Here is an 11,056-nt window from a genome sequence, read left to right as displayed (position 1 = left end):
TGTTGACTTAATCTAGCTTATTTGTTACCTAACTATAGAAATATGTCCCGCAAGGCAACAATTCTCAAACTTTTTTGGAATTTTTGAAAAATATGAATCACTGCTTACTTTTGTATTTTAAATCCTCCTTCCATGGATGTATTTATGCCTATTTTTACTATGTTATTATATTGACGATAATATTGTTGAAATTTGGGAGAGCACATGTAGTGCTGTACTTATCTAAACTTAAAACACCTGTAATAATACTATGCAAAAGACAAACCCAGACTGGTCTTGTTGAAGTAGCCACTTATTTCAATACACTACACACGCATTAAGATAATATCGCGCCCCCGCGAATGGATATCTTAAGAAAAATGTTGACGTATTGCCCAGCTAAAACTGACTCTAAAGAGAAGAAATCTAAAGCTACTTATGCTACTTTGTTTTACCTGAATTTTCTAATGTATCTGTCTAACTTATTTCAGTCTACCAAGACAATGCTGATACATGAAGACTTCTGTTTGCTGGCTTCATCTCAAGAATGTTGCTGCAAAAATGGCTGTTATCTACACACAGAGAACTACAGAAAAAATTGAACCCCCCGTTTTTCTTCATGTTAGGTAGTTTAACCAACTGTATACTATCATTTGACCATAATCAAACACGGTTTAGAAGTAACGACAATAAAACTGTACCTACTGTAATCCTAAGCAAACCTGTGATGATATACCCACTTTATAGTACAAATATGCTTATGTATGCACACTGTTTGCCTAGGTGCTTAGCACATAACCTATCCTAATCGATTTTAATGAAATTACTTGAGTAGCTTTGAGAATGAGTGAGGAGGCCCACACTAGGCAGCTCGCTGAAGCTTTAGACTAATATGACAAAATAATACACAGTAATTACACATACTTTAGCTCTTATCTAGGTAAATATTGTGACGTTTAGGGTTCCGTATCGAAGAGTATGTAGATAAATTTTCAAAAATGTATATGCTCTACTAAATCTCTAATGGTTTGCAAAACTTTGCCGACTTATAAAGTGGGAAATAAGAAAGTCGCAGAATACGCCCCCTGTACCTTGGTATTATTCCGTGTAAATGAACTGTTACACGCCCCCATAACTTTCGAGTAAAGCATGACTTCTTACACAACTAGATACTTATTTTAGATAATATTATCTTAAGTCTATTTGCAACGGCGTCCTAACCCTGTCTATAGTAACCCTGTCTATAGTAACCCTTCTTACTACAATAGAATAATAATAAAATATTAGACCATTATATTTTATAAGCTACTCGAGTTTTATTTTCTATCTGTACATAGTAACTATGGAATGATAAATTTAATGTTTCATGACTTTTATTGAAGACCTTTCAACGTGTCAATAATAACTATTGAATAATAAAATTAATGTTTCACGACTTTTATTTAAGACATCACAGAACTACCTAAAAATAAGCATACTCACTCCGTTTTCACGCCAACAAAAGCCATAAAGGCTACTTATACGTAAATATTTCTAGAAACAAACCGTAGTAATCCAGGTAAACTATATCCTGAGTCACTTGCACCAAAAATGTACCCTCCCCCGTATATATATCCCCCCTAAATAACTAAATAAATCCCCTTAATAACTACCCCTAAAATTTGGCCTCGTAATCGTCTAGCTAACAGTTAGGACCCCTCGAAGTGGACCGCGGAAACCTAGATCCTTTAATGAGTGATGCTAATTTTGGGAGACTGGTTTTAATCGTTATAATGACCTATCTAGATTTTATTGAAAGAATATCTAAAATACTAAAATAATTTATTACGTAACTAAGGAATAATTGTAACCATTTTATTTTATTATAAAATTAGAAAATTCTACCAGTTTTATAGCGTAATGTAAGTGTCATTAATAAAACCAAAACTAAAACGATATTGAAGAATGCCGCATATATGATAAAATAAATATAAAAATATTTGTTGATAAAATCCTGCTACGCCTATTAAGCTTTCGGGATAACGTCGGAGCAGCACTCCTGAGTTAAGCTCATTTACACCCTAGCATTTCAAGGTTAATTAAAATTAACTATCATCTTCTAAACGATGTGTGATTAATCACACGTGCTGCTTCCAAACGGCCGATGCAGGTCGGAAAGCTCTTAGTCCGATTACAAAATCAATCGAATCACCTAGCCTACCATTTTAGCCGGAAGGGCTATGACCAACACTTCCGCAACCTAAGCGCACCTAGATGATGATGGAAAGAAGTGTCAAAGTATCCATCAGTCATCAAAGTTAATCTTTTTTACATTCAAAAGCTAAGGATACGAATCCTTTAATAATCCAATTTCCCAGAGCTAAGAGTATAAGCAGTAATCTGATTTTTAGAGGTATAAACGAAGTACTAAGTTTATTTGCTAAAAATTAAGCTTATAAGACTAAGAATATCAAGATGAGTAAGTATATTTAGCTCGAAATACCCTCTAGATTACTTCTGCCTGCCAGAGGTTCCCTAAAACAAACCATTCTTCGATTTTCTATCTCAGAAAAGTCTGTGTTCCTAAACCCTGCTTGATATTAAAGAATTTGATTTGTATATACCTTAGAACCTTGATTACAATACCCAGCACTTCATTTCTACTCCAGAAGACCAGAATTGTGATAGATAAAATTAAAATAATACCTTTTACCCAAATAAGTAGGAGATTTAGATTATTAACCACCTTATACCGCATGATTTAAAATATCGATACCATATTTGAAGCCGTTAAAAGAGAAATATATACCAACCTAAAAGAAACCCTATATTTTAGTGTGTGATTCTACCCTATACCTACACATTGGCCCTAATCTAGTATATTCAAAGCACAGATCGCACTTACTGTGAAATCCAGGAAACATAGGAACGAGGAAGTCTAGGTATCAGTACAAACACTTGATGCGATTCGTAGGAGGTTTAATTAAAGACTGAAAAACTACAACTACCCTATACCTAAGTAAACATATTCTAGGTGTACCCACATACTTATACATATATCACACCTCCCTTCTTAATCTCTATAGACCTTGAACTAATCTACTTACTAAGTTATAAAGAATGAAATTATTACAAAGAAATTATTGCAACTTTTTATCGTAAACAAATCTATATCTAATTGTAAGACCTTATTTACTAACTGTCTATGCTCCTCTCACATAAATTTAACTCGTAGATATTAATCTATTTCTAGCTTACGAATTCTGTTCGGTAAAGGCCTGAGGTTCAGCGGGGATCGCCGCAGTGGCGGGGGAGACGGACGTGGAGGAGGGGCACCAGCCACATTTGTCTCACTAGTTTCAGCACTTGTTACTTCTTCCTTTTGTAAAGGCTGCGCGTTTCCCTCGCCCACTTCCGTCTGCTGGCTAGAGTGCGCGACGCCGTCCTCAGCCCCTGGCGACCGCTCGTTAGTCTCATTGAGCTCTTCAGGACAAGGTACAGTCGATAACCTAGATCTCCGTCTGATTTGATCAACATGCCTAAGAACCGATCTTCCGTTACCGCTATCTAAAGTGTATCTCCGCGAACCTTCGGCACCCAGCACCGTACCCCTAACCCATTTGTCGTTACCGGTATAATCGCGAGCCCAAACCGCGTCCCCAGGCTGAAAGTGACGTTGCGTACCGCCTGCGTTTTCGATCTGCCGCTGCTGAGCCGAACTAACCCGTTTCTCCAGCGCAGTCTCGCTGCGAAGCAAATCTAACCGTGAACGTAATGACCTTCGCTGCAAAAGCATCGCCGGACTCTCCCCTGTTGTACTATGCATGCTATTCCTGTATGCCATGAGATAAGTCTGCAGTGCCGCGTCGACATCGGTACGCTCTCTAAAAGCCTTGCTAATCGCACGTTTACATAATTTCACAGCATTTTCCGCGGCCCCATTCGATGCTGGATGGTATATTGGAGAGAAAGACTGTTTTATGCCATTAGTTACCAGGAAATGTTTGAATTCATTACTCGTGAACGGTGGACCTTGGTCTGATACTAATTCTCTTGGCAATCCAAAACGCGCGAAAGTTGCTCTTAGTTCTTTAATCACAGCCCCTGCGTTCGTCCTAGGCATTTCAAATATTTCCAGCCACTTTGAACTCGAATCTATTAGCACTAAAAACGTTTTTCCCTTGAATGGCCCCAAAAAATCTACATGTAGCCTACTCCAGACGTTGGTTGAGTAAGGCCAAGGGCTCGGAGGTGCATGCGCAGGCGCCGGCGCCTCCGCGGCACATGTCTCACACTGCCTACACTGCGCTTCCACATCGGCGTCAATATTGGGCCACCACACGTAACTACGGGCTAAGGCCTTAGTCTTTACTATGCCCATATGACTAACGTGAAGCTGCTTGAGAACTGCTTCCCTCAAAATTGCTGGCACCACCACCCGGTAACCCCACATTAAGCAACCTCGGTCTACATACATCTCGTGGCGCCTTAATAGGAAAGGTTTGATCTCTTCATCTTGACACGATGTCGGCCAGCCTGACTGCACATACGCCAACACCCTGCTTAAAATTACGTCACGTGACGTAGCGGACTTAACTTGCTCGTTAGTTACTGGTAAAAAATCTTCCACAAAATTAAGGTAAGTTACCTCCTGATTTTGTTTCTGATCTTGACCTCCTTGCGGCAGCCTCGATAACGCGTCAGCACAGTTTTTACTTGAAGGTACGTATTCAATTTCATAATTATAACCCGACAACAAAATCGCCCAGCGCTGCAATCGAGACGCCGCCATCACCGGGATACCTACTTTATCTCCAAAGATGTATGTGAGTGGCTTGTGATCTGTCCTCAATATAAATTTACGACCGTATAAATATTGGTGAAATTTCCGTATGCCGTACACTAAAGCTAACGCTTCCCTATCAATCTGCGCGTACGCCCGTTCGGCCGGGGTGAGCGTACGCGACGCGTAAGCCACCGGTCGCTCGCCCTCTGGCGTGAGGTGCGATATGACGCATCCTATCCCCACCCCGGATGCATCTGATGTCAGAACTAACGGTAGAGAACCCGAATAGTGCACTAAAACTTCACTCGAAGTCAGCACTTGCTTGACTTTGTCGAACGCTTCCTGACAACACGCGCTCCAAACAAACTTGGTCCCGGCCTTTAACAAATTATACAAGGGTGTAAGCAAGGTACTCACGTTTTTTATAAACTTCGCGTAATACATTATCATGCCCACGAACGCCCGAACCTCAGATACGTTGCTAGGTGCCGGAGTATTCACTATGGCCCTAACCTTATCCGGACACGTATGGACACCCTCTTTGCTAATGACGTGCCCCAAATAATTAATCGACTCTTCAAAGAACGCGCACTTATCTTTTCTAACCCGCAAACCACATGCCTGCAATCGCTCAAATACTTTATATAAGTTGTCGACGTGGGATTTCGTATTGCTACCCGTAATAATGACGTCATCCAAAAATACACCCACGTGCGGCAGGTCAGAAAATAATTGTTCTAGATGTCTTTGGAATATTCCGGGGCTTGATGACAGGCCGTACACTAAGCGGTTGTACATAAATAACCCCTTGTGAGTATTTATTACCGTGTACTTTTTAGATTCATCTAGCTCAAATTGTGCGTATGCCTGCGAAAGATCAATCTTGCTGAAACGCTCCCCCCCATGTAAACGTGCCAATAAATCCTCCACCCTAGGTAGCGGATAACGGTCAACCTCTAAAACACGGTTCAAAGTCAATTTAAAATCAGCGCAGATACGTATGTTACCGTCTTTTTTTACGACCGGCACGATAGGCGTGGCCCAGTCGGAGCGGTCGACGGGGGTGAGCACGCCGTCGCGCACCAGCTGCTCCAGCGCGCGCTCCACCGGCTCGCGCAGCGCGTACGCCAGGGGGCGCGCGCGCAGGAACACCGGCCGGGCATCCGCACGCAGGTGGATGCTGACCTTGCCGCCGGTATACCGCCCCAGGCCGTCCGCAAAAACTTCAGAGAATCTGGAACTGAAAGCACTATAATTAAACTGATTGTTAATTACATTATTCACTTCACAGTATTCCGTCACTGGAATTAAATCTCTAATTATATATAATTCATATAACCATTGTCGACCGAGCAATGTACTTTTGCCGTTTCGTATTATAAACAAATCCAAGTGCTTTTCTATACCTCTAAAACGTACTAACGGTCTTATCAGCCCTACCGGCTGCACCCACTCGCCCGTTAAATAACGTAAATATAAATTACATTTCATTAACGGTAAATTACTAAATACTGCTAAATACATTTTTTCACTTATACATGAAACGGCACTGCCCGTGTCACACTCCATATCCATATCTATACCTTGTACGTTTAATTTTAACATAATCGGTTTATATGCTAAAGCGGATAACTGATTTAAAGTCACAATAATTACCTCGTCACTGTCTTCACTGCACGCATTTTGCTCATCCACTACGGTGTTGGTAATGGCATGCACATCGTAATGCTCTGTCACATTGGGACACATACGCTTTAAATGCCCCTGTCTATTGCATACCCTGCATACATAACGAGTAAATTGGCATCCCGCCTTGTCGTGCGCCCCGCCGCACGCGCCGCACTGCTGGGCGCCGCGCGCCGGGCCCCTGCTCCGGCCGCCGCCGCTGGCGCCGGCGCGGCCTCCCCGGCCCGCGCGAGTCGCCGCCCGGCCCGCTCGCTGTCCCGCCTGGCCTCCTGCCCAGCGCGGTGTCATCGCTTTGCACTCCACTGTGCCTGCTCCGCTCGACGACGGTCCCGCGCGACCCTCCACGAGAGCAGAGTCTTTTTCCGCCGCCTCCATACTAACCGCCAATTTATACGCTTTTGCAAAGTCCAACGACTCTTCCGTAAACAACCGCTGGCGTATAGTCTCACTCTGTAGTCCACAAACCAGCTGGTCACGCAAACTGTCCTCTAACCAAGTCGTAAAATCACAGTCTTTTGACATTTGCTTTAACACGGCCACATACTCCGATATAGACTCGTTCGCACTCTGCTTCCTATGCCGGAATTTAAAACGTTCAGCTAAAATACTTGGCTTAGGCTGTAAATGTTTTTCGAGTATCGACGTCACTTCTGCAAACGTTTTGGTAGATGGTTTGACGGGCGTGCACAAATTCACTAAAAGTTCGTAACACTCAGCTCCCATCACCGTAATTAACGTTGGCACATACATTGTTTGATCAATTTTATTCACTAAAAAGTATTGTTCTAAACGATCTACATACAGCCTCCAATTATCCGTTCCCATTTTAAATTCCGGTATTTTACCGACCGCCATTGCTCGACCCGGCGCCGTCTCACTCATTACAAAAAAACTAAACTCGCGTTATCAGTTCGCTCGCGCACAACTATGTAAGTAGTTATAAACACAACCGTAACGAATTGGGATCCAGATTGTCTCGTCGCCACTGTGAAATCCAGGAAACATAGGAACGAGGAAGTCTAGGTATCAGTACAAACACTTGATGCGATTCGTAGGAGGTTTAATTAAAGACTGAAAAACTACAACTACCCTATACCTAAGTAAACATATTCTAGGTGTACCCACATACTTATACATATATCACACTTACCATTGACCTAATGCTTTGTAATATACACGAGTGTGTGACCCTACGATAATCTGTAATCATTCGGCAGGCGAAACCGAGAAGGCAACCTACAGGCCGGTGTGATTGTGTCCCTCCATGGCGATTTGCACAAAGGCAGGGTGGCAACATGGATAACACAGGTCCCTATTGTGTCTATGAATGGTATAAATAAATATATTTAATATACAAGGTCTCCAAATACTGTAGGTTTCAAATGAGCAGAGGTTACCCTCAATGGCGCGCACGTGACGCCCTCATTCTAGTCTAGCAGTTGGGCATTGGAGGCCAGGAAGGGAGAGATATTTTCACTATCTATGTTGTTAAAAAGATAGTGCCAAGTTAACCCTTATCTTGGTAACAAAGCGACTCCTAACCGTTCCCCTTTAACACCGCAAGGTGGAGAGCGATTAGTCGGACAAACTGTCAGTCCAAGCAATGATCTGGCTTTAAAAATAGCAAAAAGACTCTTTTAGAAAGGTATGAGAATATCTAAGTTTACTTTTACAAAAAGAACCCCACGCAAAATATGAAATTCCCTCAAACAACTGCCATTCTGAATCCATGCTTTGTAACGGTCTTTTACCCCCAAAGCTGAACCCAGAAACACAGCATAGAAAACCGTATTAAGTACACCCAAAGCCAGAGACACTGTTAGCCCAAGATCGGAGAATGAATAAGTCCTCTAGCAACGCCCGCTCAGCCTTATATAATATCCAAATGGCGACAAACGTTTCTAAGCTTCAAGTAGAAAAGTCACATATCCCCGTTTGTTTACTATCTGAAAATACTTATTCCCTGCATATTAATACCCATAATCGTTTAATGCTAGCAAGGTTGAGCTATCAACGCAGTCATAAAAATAGCGACATGATCCTCTTAGAAGTAAAGATCCTAAATCCTTGTTTGTTTACTAAGCTATATGCCGCACTCTTTAAAGCTCATAATCTGCAAAAACCAACGGAACCATTCCCGAACAATAAGACCATAAAAATGGCGACTGAACCCATACGAGAAAGATTTTAATTCCTATTTTATTTACTTAAGCCGTACGTCCTACATATTAACGCTCATAATCGATTAATGCTGATGAAGTTATTTTCTAACGATACCTACGCACACATTCTCAATAATAAAACATCCAAAAGTATGTTTGAGTTAACATTTTTCCCTTTATGATTCCAAATATTGCATCTGTACCGAAATAATTCATGTTTATTTTTATAATAATGTATTAAACATATAATAGAAGTTAATTATTTAATTATTGTAACTTGTTATCTACCTCACGCTTTTTGAATTTTGCGGTTTAAAACTATACCTAGACGTCACCGCGCCTGTACTTGTCAATGTCAACGACCTCTCTTACTGTCAAATGTTTTCGTAAACAAATCCTTGTCGTTATTTTTGTTTTCACTAAGTCAATTAGCAATTAATTTAACTGTGGATACATGTGATAAGGACTAGACTATGAAATCAAGTGCTTTTAGTTACCTTTGTTTAGAAATTCAATCAAAATCGTGAACGTAAACACACGACCGGCAAGAAAACTCCCGGAAGCTTTCCTTCACCGTTAAAATGTAAGTGTTATATTGATAAATGAGCTTAATACTATGTAAAAGGCATATGGCCAGTCACACTTTTTAACATCATAATTAAAAAAATATATATATCTACATGTAAACATAATATTTTTTGCCTATTTAAGTTTAATTCTAAGCTTATAATGTCTTGTAGCATTGCCTGTAAATATTTTTCAATGTGGTGTTAAATAAAAAAATTCTATGTCTATGTCTATATCAACTAGTTCTCTATTGCAGCGCAATTCGGGCAACCAATGTCACTTTCACGTTAGATAGAGTAAGATATCTATTATATGTGAATTAGATCTCTAAGTCATATCCTGTGGAAATCGTTCAAGAGTATCTCCAGAATCGCGCAAATGTCAAATTTGACAGGTTAGATCTTAAACATATCGTTATCGTATATCGGTGATATCTAAAAGATGTCTAATAAATGTCTATTTCACAATCCGAATCGGATCCATAGTCTTTGACCGCGACTTGGTCAGCAAATAAAATGGCTAATACATCATCATCATTTCCTTCTAGCCGATTTCGGCGTGAGAACCCTAAATGGCATCACAATCCCGTGTCGAGACTGTATATGTCGTCTATTTCAGTTTTATCTAAAACACCCTCAAACCACCCAATAAATAAACCTCCAAATTTTGTTTTTACAATTGTGTAAGTACTTTCCCCGGTTTACCCACCTACGCCTCCCACACTTATTTCCGACTTCCCGATAGAATGTCTAATTTTAACTTGAATTTAATTAAAATGGATAAACAACGAAAAATAAACTTGTTATTATGACTACAACTGTAGCTTAGTTTGCGGTGGTTTTAACTACGAAGACGGCGGTCCTGGGTTCGAATCCTAATTTACGGTACTAAATTATTGTAAATTAAAATCGACCAAGAGCATATATGTCGGCCATGAACAATGTAGAGTTCCGCAAATTATCATTCTGTCAGAATAGGCTCAATGGGGGCTATTAGTAAGTCATCATGAACATTACAATGAACATCGAACTTCAAGATATTCACAAGAGGAGACACGTACGTACTAGATCCATTCTATATACGTTATAGTTTAGATATCAACAAGTTCTCTTTTGCAGCGCAATTCGGGCAACCAATGTCACTTTTACAAATCAAATTAAAAATATGAAAACTTTATATGCTGGGTTTTACGAAGTTAAGGGCCCGATTCGGATTTTGAAATAGATATCTATGAGATATCTTTTAAGACATCACCAAGATATGATAACGATATGTTTAAGATCTAACGATTTCCACAGGATATGACTTACAGATTTAATTCACATCTAATAGATATCTTACTCTATCTAACGTAAAAGTGACATTGGTTGCCCGAATTGCGCTGCAAAAGAGAACTAGTTGATATCTAAACTATAACGTATCTAAAATGGATCTAGTACGTGTCGTCTCTTGTGAATATCTTGAAGTTCGAATACGGCAGTATGTATATAATTTGTATAATACGAGAAACTGTTAGTATAGTCTCAGGAGGTTAAAATAAAACTATCCACCTACCTGCAATATCACCTGCCAGAACGTTATTCGCTCACCGTTCTCACACGTCAGATCATACAGGGGGAATATGAAAAGGGCCAAAGACTGAGCCAGCAAATCATTTCGATCCCGCACCCTTTGTGTCGACATGCGTGATAACATGTAGTTTACAGTATAAGCTACCCCTGCATCAGGTTGGTATAATATCAATAAAGAAACACAAACACAAAAATTAACCTGAATAGTTTGAAGTCTCCACACAGGTAGATACATGTTTAGGGTTTCGTACCTCAAAAGGAAAAACGGAAACCTTATAGGATCAATTTGTTGTCCGTCTGTCTATCCGTTCGTCCGTCCGTTTGTC

At 40.4% G+C, this 11,056-nt stretch overlaps 1 protein-coding gene across 1 annotated transcript; it reads right to left on the bottom strand.

Moving 5' to 3' along the window:
- Window positions 1-2,920: 2,920 nt before the first annotated feature.
- LOC134672727 (uncharacterized protein K02A2.6-like) lies at window positions 2,921-7,360 on the bottom strand. The gene has a single exon (XM_063530673.1). The coding sequence runs from the start codon at window positions 7,310-7,312 to the stop codon at window positions 3,197-3,199; it is 4,116 nt and encodes a 1,371-aa protein (XP_063386743.1). The 5' UTR covers window positions 7,313-7,360; the 3' UTR covers window positions 2,921-3,196.
- Between the last annotated feature and the right edge of the window lie 3,696 nt (window positions 7,361-11,056).

This window comes from Cydia fagiglandana, chromosome 17 (assembly GCF_963556715.1).
Source record: "Cydia fagiglandana chromosome 17, ilCydFagi1.1, whole genome shotgun sequence".
Lineage (NCBI taxonomy): Eukaryota > Metazoa > Arthropoda > Insecta > Lepidoptera > Tortricidae > Cydia > Cydia fagiglandana.
The sequence above is the reverse complement of the archived record's forward strand: the minus strand, read 5'-3'. Positions and strand labels throughout refer to the sequence as shown.